General features: G+C 38.4%; 1 protein-coding gene across 1 annotated transcript in view; it reads right to left on the bottom strand.

Moving 5' to 3' along the window:
- The window catches only part of VPS37A (VPS37A subunit of ESCRT-I), a 37,814-nt gene that overhangs the window by 11,181 nt on the left and 5,021 nt on the right, over nucleotides 1–21,612 (bottom strand). The window contains exons 2-5 of the mRNA XM_079726743.1: nucleotides 15,112–15,186; nucleotides 13,101–13,215; nucleotides 12,446–12,546; nucleotides 1,121–1,346 (exon numbers count right to left, since the gene is read on the bottom strand). Of these exons, the coding sequence (XP_079582869.1) occupies nucleotides 1,121–1,346; nucleotides 12,446–12,546; nucleotides 13,101–13,215; nucleotides 15,112–15,186 (517 nt within the window). The remainder of the gene's footprint in view (nucleotides 1–1,120; nucleotides 1,347–12,445; nucleotides 12,547–13,100; nucleotides 13,216–15,111; nucleotides 15,187–21,612) is intronic.

Raw genomic sequence — 21,612 nt, 5'->3', positions numbered from 1 at the left:
GTCTCAAGTGAAAGGCATTAAGTATAGAAAAATTAGTAAGTTGGCAAAAATCTGAATAGTTACCTAAGTTCCATGAGAGTAGGGTCGATAAGGAATAGAGTATACATTGTTTGAATATAGATGACATTTTAAAATCAAGGACCCATGGAAAGTTCTCTTGTAATTTTATTTATACTACTAATTATAATTTGTGCATAATATTCATTAATACAATGATGAAAGGTTTTGGAAAAATGAAGTCCACTTGGGTCTATATTCTAATGGGTCTGTATTCTAAATTATTACAAACACTAAAATTAGTAAAGTTGATTATGATAATTTTTTAATTTTTGAGTATTACTATGGGTGATATTCACTAAGGGTTAAAAATGCAGGTTTTAAAATCCCTTTAATATGTTTAATGCACAGTCTCTCCTTCAGTAACATCCCACAGGGCAGCAGATACCAGCTTAACTTAAGAACACACAATTTTTTACACCAATGAGACACTGGATTAAAAGTCCTCAGTATGCTAGAGCAGACCCTCCATAATCTGATACATGCTTCTCCTACATGATCCTTCTCATATCTTTGCCTGTGTCCTATATGACAACCAGAGGGCTCTATAACAGGCAGCTTCACAAATATGCCATCTGGTTTATGCTTCCAAATCTTTGTCAACGCTGTTGCCTCTTCACAGAGTTGCCTTATGTGACCCCTTATCATCCTGGCAAATTCATTACCATCTATCAAAATTTGGACCCAAGTGTGAATTCATTCATTCATCTGCCTCATTTTGAATGAGCACCTACTATGTGCATCAGGCATGCTTTGAGGCACCAAGGATAAGTGGTTTAAGAAAAAGAACTGCATCTTTTATAAAGGTATCTTTCTAGCTCTACGATGGTCCCTGGGAGCACTGACTATTCCCTTAACTGTGTCTTTGCCATAGCTCTAGACTACCTCTTCTACTTACAATTATTTAATTATTTGCTGGTTACCTCTTTGAAATTGTTACTGAAGTTGAAAATGTGATTTAATCTTTTTATCTTTTGTGCCATGGTGGCTGGCATACTGGAGGGATATAATGTTGGTTGACTGAATATTTCAAGGGTACAAACTACAGATATCTGATACCTACCGGTGCTGAAGTGTCTGTTGTGGGAACAGGCAGTGGCAGGTTTGAAAGGACACCAAATGAAGGAGCAGCAGGTTTGGCTGCTGTATGACTTGTCGCTGAAGAAGAAACAGCGTCAGCAACAGATAAAGAACTGACAGTCCTGGTAGCTTCTTGTGGGGGATATGGAGGAAGAAATGGAAAACCTGGAGAAGCACAAGGAGGCGTCCCACCCGCTTTACTGTACAGGCTAAAGAGAAAGAGACGAAAAACATGAGGTTAGATTTTAGGGGTAAGTTTGTAAAAGTATTCCTAAATTGTTCTAAATAACAGTGGTTATGCAGTACAGATGGCAGGGCCATTAGTTATTATAATTATATAAGTGAATCAGATATCATATAAATTGATAAAATATGAACACCCCTCAAGAGAAAATTTTCGGGCTTCCCTGGTGGGGCAGTGGTTGAGAGTCCGCCTGCCGATGCAGGGGACACAGGTTCATGTCCCAGTCCGGGAAGATCCCACATGCTGTGGAGCGGCTAGGCCCGTGAGCCATGGCCGCTGAGCCTGCGTGTCTGGAGCCTGTGCTCCACAACGGGAGAGGCCACAACAGTGAGAGGCCCGCGTAACGCAAATAAATAAATAAATAAATAAAACTAAAAAAAAAGAGAAAATTTTCATTTCTTTCCATGAAAAAGAAAAATGTTTTAGAAAATATACAATTCAACTGGTCACACTGGAAGTGAATAGAATGCTCAAAACTCAAATATGGCCTTTCTGTTGGCATCAATGAGTGTCTTCATAGAAGAGACAGAGAACATTTAAGTCCAGGAAATTTATTCAAGTGTAGCTTGAATAAATTCGTAGTTTTCATTATATTTGGCAAAATCTGACTGCAAGTCAAGACTGCTTTTCTGGAAAACTTCAAAGAAAAATTAAATGTATAGATGAGCTGCTAAAAATGTTAAAACATAAAAAAGATGCGTATAAAAACTATGTATATATTAGAAAAAGCGGCACAGCAGTACGTACTCAAGATATAATCAGAAAATAATTTATTTTTGCAAGGTAATAAATATTGGGTTCTGGATCAAGATGGTGACATAGGAAGATCCTGAATTCACCTTCTCCCACAGAAATACTGAATCAACAGCTACATAGGGAACAATTTCCTCTGAAAAAAACCCTAAAAACTAGCTGAGCAGCTCCTACACATTGGGCAAACAAGAAGAAAATGACATCTAAGCTGGTAAGAGAGGCTGAGACACAATCTCACCATAAACCCCACCCTCAGCAGGACAACCCACAAGCTGGAGAAAACTCAAAACCCAGAGCTTTTCCCTGGGGAGTTAAGGGTTGAGTTTGAACCTGAAAGACAAGCCCCCAAAACATCTAGCTCTGAAGACCAAAAGAGCTCATGTCCCCGAGACTCACAAGGCTACAGCGAACTAAGAAACAATTCTTACAGGGCTCGTACTCTTGCACTCCCCTGCCTCAGGGCCAAATGCAGAAGAGGACCTGACTTAATGTGAAAGAGGCTCATTTGCCAATCTTAAAGCATCAGCTAGAGGCAGCGGCAGGCATCTAACTTAACACACATCTAGGGGTCCGCTGGGATACTTTCTGGGGATGGTGGCCGGTGGGTGACATCTTGTTTCCCATCTGCTGTGCTCCAGAGACCCAGTATCACCCAGAGGGAGCTCCTACATGCATCTGGTGCTCTGGTTTCTGCAGCTACTGCCCAGGGAATATCCCTTGATTGCTTGACTCTGGATGCCAGGCAGGCTAATATTTTGGTCCCACAGGATTGTAACAATCAGAGAGAAGGTTCTTGGTAGACTATGACCCCCAGGACACCGCACAGACAGCAGACAGAAGCAACCCCCAGTCTTTCTGTGAAAGAGGTCTATGTGCTTGTCCAGGGGCTTTGACATCTAGGCACCCACGGAGATGCTCTCAGGGAATGGAGGCCAGTGGACGCAATCTCCGCACTCTCCTGCCTCGCTCCAGCTCACCAGTGTCTTAGAGAAAGGAGCTTATACCCTTGTTTTTGCAGTGGCAACCAGACGACACCACAACATTGTCTGAATCTGACAGCCAGCGGGGCTCACACTCACAGAAATGGAGAAAAAGTGCTTAATCAGCTACCCCCCCAGGGGAACAGCATGAGACAAAGGGAGCTCAGTCTTTCTGCTGAAAGAGGCCTATTAGCTTATTATCATAGCTATAGCCTGAGAGGCAGGCTTCTAATTAAACACAACTCTAAGGACTGACTGTAATCCTTCCATAGACTCCAGAGGGCGGGCTCTACTATCTTTGTGCTCTCCCTCTGCATGTTCCAGAACGCCAGCATGTCTTGCAGGGGAGATCTTACATGTGTTTGGTGTCCTGGTTTTGTATTTGGTGCTCTGGTTTTTGTGGCTGCCAACCAGGGAATGCCCCTTACTTACCTGGCTCTGGTGGCCAGGGGTGCTGACATTCCTGGGTCCCATGAGACTGTAACAGTTGTAGACAGTTCTTGGCAGGCTACCACACCAGGGCACTGCAGATAGCAGACTTAAACACACCCACAGTCTTAATGTGAAACAGGCCTATTTGCTTATCCTGAAGCTTCAGTCTGAGGGGTGGGGTTCACGCTTGGAACCCATGTATGTGTAGGCCTACGGAGGCACCTTCAGGGAACAGAGGCCAATGGACACCATGTTTTCATTCTCATCACCTGGCTCAGGTGGCTAGCAGGACTTAATAAGCTTGTGGTCCCACAGAACTGTATATATTTGTATACATTAAAAGCTGCTGCCTGAGGGTCTTGCTTCCAATCAGCCTAAATCTAGGTATGATATCCTCCCCTGTGGGGCAATGACAGGTCTTGGCACACCCTTAATTCCTGGGAGCTATTAAAAAAATAATACGTTGCTTGGACAATCACAAAGGCTTGAGAGCCAGTCAAGAGCCAGGGTAGCGTTGAATCATAAGGTTCATCTCCTAGTCCTGTTCTCAAAACTGGGAGAGGTAACTGTTTTATCTTACAGAGTCAAGCAAAAAGAAGGAACAAAGAAATATGTTCCAAATAAAAGTACAGGATAAAACCTCAGGAAAAAAAACCTTAATGAAATGAAGATACATAATTTGCCTGATAAAGAGTTCAGAGTAAAGGTCATAAAGATGCTCCCTGAACATAGAAAGAACCTCAACAAAGAGAAAGAAAATACAAGAAAGAATCAAAGCTGGAGAATACAACAACTGAACTGAAAAATATACTAGAGGGATTCAACAGCAGACTGGATGAAGCAGAGTGAGAAATGGAATATTTCCTGCCGTATCAGTAAACAAAGGATGTCACAGTCATCAGCCAGAAGACATGATCAGTGAACTCACGACAGGGCAGTGGAACTCCCATAATCAGAGCAGAGGAAAAAAATGGAAAAAAAGTGAAGATAGCTTAAGGGACTTATGGTTTGTATTATAGGGGTACCAGCAGGAGAAGAGACAGAGAAAGGGGCGGAAAACTTGTCTGAAGAAATAACGGCTGAAAACTTCTCTAACCTAGGGAAGGAAACGGGCACCCAGATCCAGGAAAGCCAGCAAGTCCCAAACAAGAGGAACCAAGACACATTTTAATTAAAATGTCAAAAGTTAAAGACATGGCAAGGATCTTAAAAGCAGCAAGAGATAAACAACTTGTTAGGTACAAGGGAACCCCCATAAAACCACCAGCAGATTTTTCAGCTGAAACTTTGCAGGCCAGAAGGCAGGGGAATGTCATATTTAGAGTACCAAAAGAAAAACACTTTCAAGAATACTCTACATAGCAAAGTTCTCATTCAGAATTGAAGCAGAGGTAGAGTTTTCCACACAAGCAAAAGCTAAAAGAGTTATCACCACTAAACCGACCTTACAAGAAATGTTAAAGGGACTTCTTTATGCTGATATTACATGCAAATAGAAACCAAAAGAAAGCTGGGGTGGCTATACTTATATCAGACAAAACAGACTTTAAAACAAAGAATGTAATAAGAGACAAAGAAGGGCGTTACATAATGGTAAAGGGGTCAATCCAACGAGAGGATATAACAATTATAAATATATATGCACCCAAGAGAGGAGCACCTAAATATATAAAGCAAATATAAACAGACCTAAAAGGATAAATAGAGAGCAATAAAATAAGAATAGGGGACTTGGGACTTCCCTGGTGGTGCAGTGGTTAAGAATCTGCCTGCCAGTGCAGGGGACACGGGTTCGATCCCTGATCCGGGAAGATCTCATATGCCGCGGAGCAACTAAGCCTGTGCGCCACAACTACTGAGCCTGCGCTCTAGAGCCCACATGCCACAACTACCGAAGCCTGCGTGCTTAGAGCCTGTGCTCCGCAAGAGAAGCCACCGCAATGAGAAGCCCACACACTGCAACAAAGACCTGACGTGGCCAGAAATAAATACATACATACATTTATTAAAAAAAAAATAGGGGACTTTAATACCTCACTTACAAAACTAAACAAATGGGACTACATCAAACTAAAAAGCTTCTGCACAGCAAAGGAAACCATCAACAAAATGAAAAGGTAACCTACGGAATGGGAGAAAATATTTGCAAACCATATATCTGACAAGGGATTAATATCCAAAATATATAAAGAACTCATACAACTCAACAGCAAAAAAAACAAATAATCTGATTTAAAAATGGGAATCTGAATAGCCATTTTTCCAAAGAAGACATACAGATGGCCAACAGGTACAGGAAAAGATGTTAATTCTTTGATAATTAGATTACTAACTATCAAACTTGTTAGAATGACTATTGTCAAAAAGATAAGAAATAACAAGCATTGGTGAGACTATGGAGAAAAGTGAATGCTTGTACACTGCTGGTGGAAATGTAAATTGGTATAGCCACTATGGAAAACAGGATGGAGGCTCCTCAAAATAGAACTACCATATGATCCAGCAATTCCACTTCTGGGTATTTCTGTGAAGAAAATGAAGACACTAACTCAAAAAGATGTCTGCTCCCCTATGTTCACTGCAGCATTATTTACAATAGACAGGAGATGGAAACAACCTAGTGTCCATCAGTAGATGATTAGATAAAGAAAAGGTGGTGTATACATACACCGAAATATTATTCAGCCATAAAAACAAAGAAAATCTTGCCATTCAAAACAATATGGATGGCCCCTGAGGGTATTATGCTATGTGAAATACGTCAGACAGAGAAAGGCAAATACCATATGCTCTCACTTATGTGTAGAATTTAAAAACGAAAAACAAAAAAAACACTGAGCTCATAAATACAGAAAAGAGACTGGTGTTTGCCAGAGGCAGGTGGTGGGCAGCAGTAGGCAAAACGTGTGAACATGGTCAAAAGGTACAGACTTTCGGGCCTCCCTGGTGGCGCAGTGGTTGAGAGTCCGCCTGCCGATGCAGGGGATACGGGTTCGTGCCCCGGTCTGGGAGGATCCCATGTGCCGCGGAGCGGCTGGGCCCGTGAGCCATGGCCGCTGAGCCTGCGCGTCCGGAGCCTGTGCTCCGCAACGGGAGAGGCCACAACAGTGAGAGGCCCGCGTACCGCAAAAAAAAAAAAAAAAAAAAAAAAAAAAAAAAAAAAAAAAAAAAAAAAAAAAGGTACAGACTTTCAGCTATAAAATAAATAAGTCACGGGGAGGTAATATACAGCATCCTTATGGTTAATAATACTATACTACATATTTGAAAGCTGCTAAGAGTAAATCTTTTTTTTTTTTTTTTTTTTTTTTTTTGTGGTATGCGGGCCTCTCACTGTTGCGGCCTCTCCCGTTGCGGAGCACAGGCTCCGGACGCGCAGGCCCAGCAGCCATGGCTCACGGGCCCAGCCGCTCCGCGGCACACGGGATCCTCCCAGACCGGGGCACGAACCCGTATCCCCTGCATCGGCAGGCGGACTCTCAACCACTGCGCCACCAGGGAGGCCCAAGAGTAAATCTTAAACATTCTCATCACAAGAAAAAATTTTGTAACTATGTATGGCGATGGGTGTTTGCTAGACTTATCGTGGTGATCATTTTGTAATATAAATTACTATTGAATCATTCTGTTGTACACGTTACATGTCAATTATACCTAAAAAAATAATATTTTACATTTAATATTTTTTTTCTTTTAGAGCCGTTCAAAGAGAACCACACTCTAAAATAATTAGTGTAATTTAGGCCGAAATGCAGATGAGAATTATCTAAATACCAATACTTAAATTAATATTGTTAAGTTTAAATGGGTCAGTCACTCTTGTATAAAAGATAAAAAGACTTTTAAAAAAATAGAATACTAAATACTTTACTTTGTATTTGTGGTATAATAAGAAACATATTTTGTCTTTGACCAGGTTCTAGGCAAAGTGCTCCTAAAATCCTGGTAAGTTCCTAAATGATAGGACCCTTTTGTGTCATTTGTAACATCTGAGTTTATGCTGATGAGGTGACTTAGGCTGAGTCCCTATATAGTCTGAGGACGGGGTTGGTCACTAAAAAGACCAAGTGACAGAAAGTTGGAACTTTCAGCCCCACCCATCGATCTCAGGGAAGAGGGGGGCTGCTGAATAAGCTCTATAAAAACCCTTCAACAATAAGATTTGACAAGCTTCTTGTTGATGAATGTATCCATATGGTAGGAGGGCGGTGCACCCCAGTTCATGGGGACAAAAGCTCCTGTGCTTGGGGCTCTCCTAGACCTTACCCTGCCCTATGTACCTCTTCATCTGGCTATTCATCTGTATCCTTTATAATATCCTTTATAATCAACTAGTAAACATAAGTAAATTTATTTTGGAGTTCCATGAGCCACTTAACAAATTACTCAAACCTGAGGTGGTCATGGGAACCTGTGATTTATAGCACAGGTAACAATCTATACATTTTCAATTGGTATGTAAAATGGAGCAGCCTGTGAGACTGAGCCCCTAATCTGTGGGATCTGACGCCATCTCCCAGTGGATAGCATCAGAATTAAGTTAAATTCGTAGGAAACAGTCAGTGTCTGGTGAGAACTGGAGAATTACTTGGTGGTGTTGGAAAAAAAAACGGGTATCAGAGTATTGAAATGTTCCAAACTATATCAAGCTTAAAGAATTTTTTTAAACGGGAGTGCTATTGTTTCATGACATAATTTAATGTCATATTTAATGACATAAGTTAACATAAATTGGAATTGTGTTGGAAGAAAACATTTGTCACAGATTTTGAAAATACCAAAGCTAATATGGAAAAATAAATAAGAATATAGAGAAAAGTACCTGAAAAAGGAGGGTGAAGAGAGATTAACCCTGCCATATAGCAAAACACATTAGAAAACCTTAATAATCAAAAAAAAAAAAACACAAAACTTTTTTAAAGCATAACACTGGCAATGGATAGGTAGATCAATGGAACTGAATACAAAATCCAGAAAAATCCCAAAGATATATGGCAATTAAGATATAATAAAAAGAATCTCAAATTAGTAAAAAAAAAAAAAAAAAAAAGAAAAAAAAAAGATCGGTCAATAAATAGCATTGGGACATCTGGAAAAAATTAAATTGGAGCCAAGCCCTCATATCTATAATAAAATAACAACCAAATGTATCAAATTTAAAATGTTTTTGGATTTTTTTTTTAATCTTAAAAACTGGAAGAAATCACTGGGAAATTAAAAACTTGGGGTGGTAAAGGACTTTCTGTGATCCCAAATTCAAAAGTCATAAGAGAAAATAATGATAAATCCCATGACATAAAAAACAAAACACAACAAAACAACAACAAAAAACCCTCTACATGACAAAGCCCATTATAAATAAAGACAAATAACAAATTGGGGGAAAACATCTGAAACATGTCATAGGAAAATGGATAATTTCTCTAATATATAAAGAATTTCTCCAAATTAATAAAAGACTAACAACCCAATAGAAAAATGGAGAATAGGACAGAATACACAGGTTCAAGGAAAGGAAAAAAAAAAATCTCTAAATCATAGGAAAAAACTGTCAACTTCACTGTAAGATAAATACAAATAAAGTTATACTAATACATTTTCCGCTTATAAGTTAGCAAAGATCCATTTTGATAATTTACTATGTCAGCAAAGGGAATAAGCATTGCGTACATGAGTAGAAATTGGTACAACTTACTCTGTAGGGCAATCCTGCAGTATTAGTCAAAATTACAAACATGTATACCACTTTGAGAATGTATCTAACAAATAAACTTACACTTGGGTAAAATATTATTTTTAATGTTATTCACTGCATCACTGAGGGCAAAGGAGGATGGGCCTTTCAGGAAAGATTGGAAACAACAAAAATGTCCGTTAATAGGAGTTTTGTTAAGTTATGCTATATCCATAAAACAAGTACTTTGTGGTCATAAAGAATGAGGAAGTGCTTTAGTAACCAACATGGAAAGCTCTCTGAACCATACCATTTAGTGAGGGGGAAAAAAAAAAAGGGCAAGGGAATAGTTTGCTACTACCATTTGTGTGAAAAAAGAGGGAATACTACTATGTGTACATATTTCCTTGTATATGCATAAAATATCTCAGGAATTCTATACATATGCACCCAAATGAAAAACTCTGGATACCAATAAGAAGAAAAAGTAAACCGCAAGGGAAAAAGTGGAAGGAGACTTTTTGCCCCATACCCTTTTACAGTTTAAAAATTTTTGAGCCAAGTGAATATATGATTGAAAAAATTAAGTTTAAAAAAGTTCTCTAAAAAGCTTGTTTATTTCAAAGTATGGCTCACCTTTATCTTAAAGCTTTACTTTTATGTAAAGGTATATTATTAGCAGGTATGTAAATATAACATAAGTTATTTAGAAAGAATATGTTCAATGTGAGGGAATATTTGTACTATCCTTGAAATAGTCTTAATAATTCTGAACTAATCTGCTTTATTTTAATCTCAGTAGCGGGTACAACCTATAAAATAATCTAAGAAATGTATCAAACTTGCTTTTTAACAACATGTACTGTATCACAGTTGTTGGCTTATATCTTCAAATAAGGTGAATGAGATATATTTAACTCTTTCCTGACAGAAGATAGGAAATACAGTTTTTAGATAAAGAATATCAGCGAGGCTTATGAGTCCAGGACAAAGACACAGGAGGGCAAAGATGATGGCTGGGGCTGATATACCCAATGAATGGGATAATCTAGCTTAAGCAGATTTCCAGGCAGTGTTAAAGATGCCACCTGACTTCGGAACAAGAAAAAGTTCTTGGAAATTAAGTAGAAGAACTGGGTAATTAAGCCAAGAGATGTTACAGGAAGAGGAAGTAAAGATTGTAAGACGTTGTATCATCATGCAATTTCAGAATATCTGAGATAAAAAGTTACAAAGGATCAGGGACTTCCCTGTGGCACAGTGGTTAAGAATCTGCCTGCCAACGCAGACAGGGGACACGGGTTCAAGCTCTGGTCCAGGAAGATCCCACAGGCCGTGGAGCAACTAAGCCCATGCTCCACAACTACTGAGCCTGCACTCTAGAGCCTGTGAGCCATAACTGAGCCCATGAGCCACAACTACTGAAGCCCGTGCGCCTAGAGCCCGTGCTCCGCAACAAGAGAAGCCACTGCAATGAGAAACCTGCGCACTGCAACGAAGAGTAACCCCCGCTCACCGCAACTAGAGAAAGCCTGTGTGCAGCAATGAAGACCCAACACAGCCAAAAATAAGTAAATAAAATAAATAAATTTTAAAAAGAAAAAAAGGTTACAAAGGATCAGAAATCAAAATGGCACTGGACATCTTGGCAACAGAAGCCTATATATAGACAATAGAGGAATGCCTTCAAAATTCTCAGTGGAAAACCACTTCAACATAGAATTTGAACTCTACCAACTTTTAAGTGTGAGGGTATATTAAAGACATTTGCAGGTTAAAAAAAAAAAAAAGAAGTCTCAAAATTATTCTTCCAAGCATCTTGTGGCATACTGTATTTTCCAAAAGTGGCCACAGCACTATTTCTGGTCCCATATACTCTTCTAGAACCTTGCCACTCCACCATGAAGAGGAAGAGCCTGTTTTCTTCCCCTTGAATCTGATCAGGACTTCTTGATTGCCTCAACAAGCTGAATGAAGCAGAAGCAGAATGAAGCAGAACAAACTGAATGACCTCAGTAGCTAGGTCAAGAAGGCGAATATGACTTTCTCATAACTCGTTCAGGACGTTCACCCCAGGAGCCCAGCCGTTATGACGTGAGGGAGCCCAGGCTGCATCTAGGTATTCTAGGTGACCTCCCCAGGTAAGGCCTCTGATGAGAGCCCACTGATGATGAGCAGAGCAGACAAGAGCTCTCCCTGATGAGCCCTTCCTGAATTGAAGATCAGCGAGCAAAATAAATGTGTTCATTGCTTTAAGCCATGCCAGCTGATGCAGAAGGTGGAACACAAACAAGCTCTATTAGTTCCTAACCAAATTGCAGATTCACAAGGAAAATAAATGTTGTCATTATTTTAACCACAAGTTTTAGGATAATTTGTTATTCATCCTTAGTAACTGGAACATGCTGTTACTTAGGAAGCTATAGGGAGGCAGTAATGCAAGAAACTAGGAAATAGCCTGAGAAAGAAAAAAACTTAGGATGCAGGAAAAGGAGAATCCAACACAGGAGAGTGGGAAAGGGAAATCCCAGGATGACAGCTTTATAGCAGTTGTAGAGTAACTAATTCAGAATGGAGGGGGAAAATGGAGCAATGTCTGCAAAGAGAAAATACCAGAACCTAGAGATTACCTGACAGGTTTGATGATGTGAAAAAACGATTTGAAAGGTATTTTTCAGAGCTGCTAAAAGATGTGGAAAATTAAAAATATCAAAGAAAATAAAACCAATGGAAAAATCGAAGTAATTATTAACTCAAGAGAAAAGCAAAGTTATACCATCAGGGAAAAATAATCATTATAAAGTACTAAGCTCAGCAGCAAGGAATATTTAGAGAGTCAATGTAATGAAAGTACCAAACATGAGTTTAAGTAAAAATCAAAAATTTCTCAGAGGATAAGGGAAAAGGAAGGTTTGTGAAAGATAAGTAAAATCATCATCAATACATAATAGGAAGTCAATAGATAGTATCTAAAATGAAAGAATCAAGAGATAGCAGTATGTATATATTATTCAGAAAGATGAAGGTAAATATTAGAGAAGCAGCTTAATAAAGAAAAACACAGTTGCCTCTGAAAAGTATGAATGTATCTGTGTGTGAAGGTGGGGATGTGGAAAGCAGAGGATTGCCTTTTAACATTATTTGAATTTTTAAACTATATTTTGATTACTTAGATCAAAAGCAAATAAATGTATATATAAACTCTTTCGATATAAACATACTTACTATGGGAATGCTGTTGAAGCAGGAGCTAAAGCTGGAGGATTCTTCCAAAACTCATCCAACAGACTCTGAATAATTTTCCCAAGATCTGAGTGCATTGTAAACTAAAAGTAACAGTAATACACGGTGATCAAATTCATCTTCAGAAAAAGATTATAAAGTCTCATTAGGATAATTTAACTGTAAAACTCAATCTTAAATCCACTTTTGCAAGTCAAGAATTAAATGAAAAGCAAAGGATATTATGTCAATTGAACATACCAGCAATCCACAACTTACAATATTTTCTTATAGAATCAATACCATAAATGAGGTTAGAAGTTTATTTAGTCAATAATGGAGCTGAAATATTTCCACATTTCACTATTGACAATAATTTGAAGGTTCAAAGGTAAATACTGAGTACATTTAAGTTACAGTCCTTCACATTAATCAATCATATATATATATATATATATATATATATATATATATATAGCCTAAGAAATTTAAGGCATATTTGAATTTTATCCCTTCCTAACCACTATAAAAGATCTACTATGAACCAAAGTTCTTAACATCAACAGGTCCTCACCACTGAAAAACAAATAACCTTCAAATCAGGATTATCTATTAAATACAGTGAACATTTTTGAAATAAATTATACCATATACATACATTGTTTACTAATGGAGAGGTAATATACACTCCTTGTTTATCCACTAAGTGATGTCGTATTGGTGGATAAACACTGATCACCGGTTTTTCCTGAGGAAATTGTGGAGGAAGCAATCTGGTAAAGGTAGAACAGATTAAAAAACAAAAACAACAAATGTGATATTATACAGTCGTAATCTGAAAACAAAATTACTTAAAAGCAAATAAAATTTTCATACTTTCATTTGGATTACTCAGTAATTAGTGCTCTACTATGGTTGTTGAGTTGATCGAAAGTATACAAAAAGATACACTTTGGCAACAAGACTATAAAGTAATTCACATAGTAAAACCTTCTTAATGTGGAATAAGGATACCGTGAATTATAGACTACTCTTCACACCATGCCAATTAATTGCTTTCAAACACAATATACCAAACTATCCAAAATCTCAGCTAAAATTAGACCAGGCATTTTTATCAGGTGAACCCTAATTTAACCCAGTCTGGCTATTTAGTGGACCACAGGTTCTGGCCATATACTTTTCTTATGGCTTTCCTACTTTTGAAATACTGCCAACAATTATTTCATTATATGCTGAATTTTTTAAAGAGCTGAGTGGATAAAATGGGAAGTGCTAGGATTGGAACAGGGTAGCTGTCATCATGCCTTGGTTCTATAGGGCTCTCTTCTAAATGTCTCAATTGACACATCTCTCCCAACTTTGAGGTCAATCACATGGTTTCAAGTAAATAACAGTAAATTCTCAATACAAAAAATAAGAAGAGTAAAAATCTTAACCTTTTTTGAACTACTACAAATTTAAAATTAGGGAGTAAAGTCTTTAAAAATGAGAGTTTACTGGACATGGAACCGTTTTCCAAATCTCTAAAACTCAGACCAGTATGTCCCTTTAAACTGCCACTCTGTTCCCCTTCTGGCTCAGAAAACTATTTGTTGGCAACTGTCAAGAAGAAAACTGGGTCCTTGTTGGCTTCTCCTACTAGCTCTACCTAAGGCACGTGATGAGAGATAAAACTAATTCATTTATATAGTTGAAGATGTTAAACTAGTTTGGTAAAAAAAAGGCAATGTATGGCCTTTGGACCCCAACCAATCTGGGTTTCTCTCCCCACTACACTATTCACTACCTATTTGTCTGTAATTTGTTCCAATTTGCAGGGCTGCTGTGATGATTGAGAAACTCCCATGTAGCAAGATAACACAGCATAATGGTTGTCACTGTTATACAGTCATGCTTTAATCCGCTCATTCAACTAGGATTTAACAAGGCCTCCTATGCGTAGGCACCATGCTAGGCATGTGGATAGGACGATGAACAAGTATGGTTCCTATCTTCAAGTTAAGTGCCTCTTTACCTCACCCACTCACTCACTCTAGTGGCCAGCCACCTGATGCAATCTGAGGTAATAACTTAATTCTTTCATGCTAAAGACTAATAACTGCACTTAAGGCTAAATGAGTACTTCAGCAATCACTTTGTCCAACCTTTCCTCTTTATAACTTAATAACCTCATGATTACATTTTCAACTTTTAATTTTTTTTTTCTTTAAAAATAATTAGCAGATCAAATTCAGCCTTGAACTTTCTGGTTGACGTAGTATATCTGTTGCCGAAAACTAGAATATTTTCACTTATTTCTGATGTAAAAGTGCCTATATCTCTAATGGTTTTCCACACATGATCCCTGTGAGTGTTTGTCATTATCATTCTTACTCTTTCAGCCTACCTCCAGCTTAGATTTTAGTGCAAAACAATAAAAACGATTACGTCTTTTTATTACATTTCCTATTTTACGGTTTCTTACAGCAATATCTATTACTTAAAAAATTTTTTATTTCACAAAATTTTAAGTTTAATAAACTATGGTTACTAGAGAGGGAGATAAATACTAGAAAGGGAATAAGTTCACTTTTAAACAGTTTACTTCTAATAATAGCTAAGAAACAAAATAATAAAAAGATTTTAAAGTCCTATTACATGAAAAAATAGGATACAATTCTACTCACATATTAATGTTAATTGTCAGGTTGTTTACGGTGAATGGCAACCTGTATTCCACATCTTTCTGTATTTCAGCTATACTGTAGGAGAAAATTTGAGAAAAAAAAATTATCTAAAGTTATAAAAACCATTAATGTTAAAAACAAATGTTAAATATTTTTAGAGTCTACTAAAACTACTTTATTTTAATAATAGAATTTAGATGGCCGATATAACTTGTATCTTGAGGGGAAAATGATCATGTTTATCGAATAAGCAGGCAATACTATTCTGAGATATGGGCGGCATCGTTGCTGAGAGGGGGAGTTAGATAGTGAGGTAAAGAGACAAAGGAAAACCCTTGTATTAGTGCTAGATCGATTTACTATCACTTTATCTAATTCATCCTCAGGAGAAGCAATTGTGAGCCCTCTAGTTAGAACAGGTCAGCAAGACATCTGGGTACTGATTATAATTCTGCTATTGCCCAGGTGTATAGATAGCTGGGGAAGCCTGGGCCTTAAGAGCTTAAACTTAGAAGTCTGGATGAGATGTCTCCTACAGTCTTATGATAGAGACCGCTGGCTGCCTTCCGAAACCAAATATTCCCCTTCCTCCTAAATTTGAGAAGCCTGATTTTATTCTGAGTAGCAATGTTCTAACTTTTCTTGCAGCAAGTTGTTGCTGTAGACTTAAGTTCCAGTCAATAAAACATAGAAAAGTTGTAAGGTGGAATTTCCAGGAAAGCATCTTAAAAGGGAACAAAAAAACTGGTATGAGTCCATTTGCCCTTCCAGCCTGGCCCTGCTAGCTGAACTTCTAACAGCCATACTGGACCAGGAGTGACCCTGAGAACGGGAGCCATACACTAGGGAGAGCTCAGCAGGAAGAAGTAGCTTGGGTCCTTGATGGCTATGGAATTGTCAAACTGAATTTCTTGTATGCAGAGAAAAAGAAACTTTTATCACGTTTAAGTTTCTATTTTGGGAGTCTTTGTTACTAGCAGCTGAATATAAATGCCAACTAGTATAAGTCCCATATACTTTAACATTCTACATTCAGAATTTTATTTTTAATTGCAGGCATGCAATTACTACAGTTATAATCTACCAACCAAATCTTTTGGGGGATGACTTGGAACGCTAACCAACATTCGTAATCTTTCCAACGGGAAAAATGTTAAGTAGTATTAATGAGTTAACGCTGAAAGGAAGCCTAATATCCAAACGGACGTGAAACTTTTTCAAGCATAAATACCTTTGAAAGATCTAGCAATTACATAATTTACTTTTCTTTTGGTTGCTTCAATTAGTAGCTTTAGAAAACCTTATTTTCCTCATTTTCTTTTTTGGACTATGACTTTTTTTTGCCTTCTGATAAAAATCTAGCCTCTCAAATACGTAAATTTTAGGTAGCTTGAAAGGTTCAAAAGTGTTGGGATGGAGTTATGGAGAAATCATAGATGTCTCCTCTGACATCCCATGGAATGAGGTTATGACTGAAGAGAAGAAATGGTTGAGAAAAGACTCAAGAAGATATTCAGTATTAGGACTAACACAATTTTTATGAAAGTTTCTCTTTGGGGATCACATTTGGAGTAGGATACCAACAGTCTTCTCAGTTGTATAAACATTATGTAATCAATAAAATGACTTAAGTTTTTTATTCCTCTTTGTTATCTTAGGACCCTAAGGTGTCCAATGCTTTAAGGGAATACTGATCACAAAAGCACCCACCAGTTCAAAGCCAAGTGGAGCATCTTAGTGATTAAGAGCACGACCTCTTAAACTAAGCTTCCTGGGATCAAATCCTCTACCATTCACTTGTGTGATCATAGACGACTTATTTAATCTGTCTAAGCCTTATCTCTCGCATGGTAAATGCAGATGTTAAAAATACCCATCTACCTAAAAGAATTGTTAGATTAAGTGAGATAATGCATGTAAAGCCCTCCCCACATAATACCATAATAACTGTTCAATATATGTTAGCTATTATTAAATAAGCATTTAGAACACACATCTAAATTGGAGTCTGTCTAAATTTGTAATACTAAAGTTTTTTTGTTTTTTTTTTTGCTGTACACGGGCCTCTCACTGTTGCGGCCTCTCCCGTTGCGGAGCGCAGGCTCCAGACACGCAGGCTCAGCGGCCATGGCTCACGGGCCCAGCCGCTCCGCGGCATGTGGGATCTTCCCAGACTGGGGCACGAACCCGCGTCCCCTCCATCGGCAGGCAGACGCTCAACCACTGCGCCACCAGGGAAGCCCAATACTAAAGTTTTAACTCATTTTTTCAGACACTGTATTTTTATAGAAAATTTTTATAGAAAACAAAGTGAATTTGATTAAAATGATTTTTACTTAAATCATTGGCTAGAAGTGTTCAATTCACTGTTCCCATAATTATGTTCTTGACATTTATTAAAATTTTTGACAAGTTTCCTCCACAAGTGAGGTATCAAAAATAACTAAAGGTAATATTTGTAACATTAATGAGAGCTAAACCATCATTAACAAATTCCAAAACAACAGGTTAATCATGGCAATTGATGGGGTTCAGGACACGCTACCCCTAAATGTGGCACCTTGGCATCTTGAATATTTTAAGCTGAAGGAGTATGAGAAAATAGCAGAAACAGGAAGCTTACTCTGACCTCCTCCCCCCTCCCCCTTCTTCCCTGAAACAGGTCATATAACCTCATTAATAGGTGCCCTCCCCATGCCAAGAGGAAAGGAGCATCCTTATCTCAGAAGACATAGGGACACCAAGAAGAATCCTAACAAACCGGCCTTGCTATGTCATCATTGTACCCTGCAACCACATGCCCCCTGGCCCATTTACTACAATTACAAGCATACTTCACTTTATTGTGCTTCATAGATATTGCCTTTTTCTTTTCTTTTTCCTTTTTTTTTTTTTTTTTTTTTTTTTTTTTACAAATTGAAGGATGGTGGCAATCCTGCATAGAGCAAGTCTATTGGTGCCATTCTTCCACTAGCATTTGCTCGCTTCATGTTTCTGTGTCACATACTGGTAATTCTTGCAATATTTTAAACCCTCCACCAGGAGACTGTGACTCGCTGAAAGCTCAGATGACAGCATTTTTTACCAATAAAGTATTTTTAATTAAAATATATACATTGTTTTTTAGATATAATGTTATTGCACACTTAATAGACTACAGTATAATGTAAACATAACTTTTATATGCACTGGGAAACCAAAAAATTCATGTGACATGCTTTACTGCAATATTTGCTTTATTGAGGTGGTCTGGCACTGAACCCGCAATATCTCCAAGACGTGCCTCATACCCCTTAACCCATCATATTCCTCCACAACTGTCCACTCTTCATCAAACCCAGCATAAAACACTCAGGTCTGTTTCTTTGGGTCTCCATTTCCTTTTGAAGGCCCCCCTGATATGTAAAACTCATTAATTAAATTTCTATGCTTTTCTCCTGTTAATCTGTCTTTGTCAGTTTAATTTTCAGACCCAGCCACGGACCCTAAGAGCATCAAGGAAAGCTTTTTCCTCCTCTACACTAGCTGTGTTGGACAAAACGGCAGATATTTGTTCTACTAAATTAAAACAAGAATCATTCCCTGAATCTTTATCACAAATTTATTTTGAAGTTTTTGCTATTTTCAAATAACTTTTAAAAAGTTATTCTGAAAATAATTCATTCTCATTAGGAAAAAAAATATTTTTCCAAATCAGCAAATGTTATTTTACAATATTTTTAAATGGCTGCATAATGTTCTAGTATGTTGTTTAAACTACTCCATACTATTAGATATTGAAACTGAGCAGGACCCTGTGGGGCTCCTGGGCTTGGAAGCCTTTCTGTGTCCTCTGTTTCTTGTTTGTAGGAAATAGACTCCAGCCTCCATTACCTTCCCTGAATTCTAAAGGGCAGATTCAGAGCAGTTGCTAATCAGGGAAGGGAGGAGATGCAGAGACAAGGGAGGAGACCACCTGAGGCCAATTTAAAGGAGTGCAGGCCCAGCACACACCCTGATCCTTATTAGCAACTCCGCCCTTGAACCACTGCTATAAAACTCACCAAATCCTCCCAGGTTGGGACACAGTTTCTCAGCCTGCTATGTCCTTGTTTGCCTAGCAAGGCAATGGAGCTATTCTTTTCTACTTCTTCCAAAACTCTTGTCTCCGAGATTTGATTTGGCACTGGTGCATGGAGGCTGAGTTTTTGGCATCAATAATTAGATTGTTTCCAAGTTTTACTACTATAAACCCTACTTTGATAAATATCCTTACAGCCATATAGCCATATCTTTATGCTGACAGGTAAGTACTCTTTGGATGTAAACACACATATACACACACCTTGAAGTAATACTGTAATCACACCAGAGAAAATTTAAATAGCCTTCCATTAATAATTTTATTTTCTAGGTTCTCTGAGAGCAGTGAATTACTATGGCTTTACTTCAGTGGCTCGGGACTAAAGAAAGCTGCAACAACAGAAAACTTTGTCAGAATGTGTCATTAACTGGCATCCACATTTCTTTAATAGTCCCTAAATCCCTAAAACTGTAAACAAGCAGATCTTGAAATGCAAGAGAGGCACTAGTTATGGTTAAAAGATTCCTTTTATAGAACAATCATTTATCTCCTTACTTTGTATTTTGTGTAAACTTGTATTTCGTAATTAAGACTAGGTTCAACTGAACAGCTACCATATATCCAGCATCTTCCAAGGAAATGGAAATTTGCTCTGATGGGGGCACACAGCACATCAAGTGACTGAAAAAGAGCAATTCAAGATACTGATTTCATGCATCTCTGGCAGTGTTGGGTAGCTCAAGGGAGGGTTTTTAGGTGACCCTTTCCAATAAAGGGTTTAGATGCTTCAAGACAGTAGATGAAGGTTAGACAATTTCCCTTTCCCATCCCATTTTCTCCAGGAAATATCAAAGCTAACTTTTAAAAAGCAAATCAGTAACAGTGCTGGAAAGCAAATAGTACCATAAACTGACAAGAAGCTTTGAGGAATCTTAGAAAGATAAAAAAAGATGCGATTAGATTTAAGGAAAAGATCAGCGTTAAAAAAAAATAAAGAAAATAAATACAGGAACTAATGACGACCCAAAACATAAGACCAACGCAAAGTGGGCGCAGTCTGAAGGTCCTCCAAGCCCTCAAACCGATTCAACGCAAACCAGAGTGTGGAGGGCAGGGCAGGAGCGCCTCTCAGGGTAGAGAGTGCGGGGACATGTGGACCAGCAGGAAGCTGGAGCACTCCCCTGGTGCCCTGCTTGTTCCAACCAGCGGACAGCAGTAAGATCTGCCCCCTCAACAACATGGGGCTGTAGCCTTTAAGGTAGCAGTGCCTTAGGAAGCTACTGACTCCCAGGAAGCCTCCATTTCCAAAAGACCGCTATCAGCTTGGCCCACAACAAAGCGAGTCATTCTTTTTCACCTATCACCTGAGGCAGGCTATGATAAACAGAATTAAATATCTACAAACAAGTCAACCAGGAATCTCAAATACAGAAAAGGTTTGAACAAAACAAAACCACGCAAAGCGTGCACCAAACTCAACAAGCCCCAAACACAAAACTTCAAGGAAACAGAGTTAAATGAGCAAACAGAAGACTATCAATTTGTATAATACCCTCAGAGGAACAAAAGAAAATAGCCCTTGTGTTACCGAGTCCAAGCTTGAACTCCTCGCTGCACGACAAGCCAATAAATTGAGAGACGAGTTGTTGCGGTAAGGAATACCGACTTCACTGGGAAGACCAGCAGATAAAGAAGATGGTGGACTCTGCCTCCAAAGAACCATCCCGCCTGAGTGAGAATTCGGGCTTCTTTTATACTAAAAGGGGAGGGAGTAAGGCCAAACACTTCCTGTTTCCGGTCAGCCTCCGGAGGGGATGTGTTAATTCCTTCCTCCCTGCAGTCATTCACAGATGGGCCTGCTCAGGAGCTAAACAAAGGTATTTTAGCTTAATGCTCTCTACCTGGGAGGCAGGGCTCCCAGATATGGGCCATGATGTATAATTGAAGCTAATAGGCAACATCCCTTTAGTAATTAACTTGCAATAGAATACAAAGGTTCTTCCTTATTAACATTTGCATTCTCAATAATTAAGAAACTGGAAATTTAAAATAAATAGCTAAATAGCTCAAATAGATGGTTCAGTGCTCTGCTTGGAAGATGCTTCATACTGTACCCTTCTCTTGGAGAATACTGATGCACTTTAGCATATTAAAGCCTTTTAGAAATTCTAGAGTACTGGATTTAGTACTCGATTTTCCACAAGAAAATTTTACTCTCAAATGCCTTTAAGAGTTAGAAAGGTACATGAATGAAGGCAGTTGCTTGTAGTACAAAAGGGTGTGATTGCAAACTGGTAAAATGGAGAAGCGCAGCCCAGTAAATAGGACAGCTACTCTTAAGCTCAAAGCAAGCACTGTTATGTGGGAACTGTTGCCAGATCTTTCTATTTTAAAAGAAAAGTTGGAGAGGGCAAAGGCTATATGGGAAATCTCTGTAC

The sequence above is a fragment of the Hyperoodon ampullatus genome, assembly GCF_949752795.1.
Source record: "Hyperoodon ampullatus genome assembly, chromosome: 20".
NCBI classification, from domain to species: Eukaryota; Metazoa; Chordata; class Mammalia; order Artiodactyla; family Ziphiidae; genus Hyperoodon; species Hyperoodon ampullatus.
The sequence above is the reverse complement of the archived record's forward strand: the minus strand, read 5'-3'. Positions and strand labels throughout refer to the sequence as shown.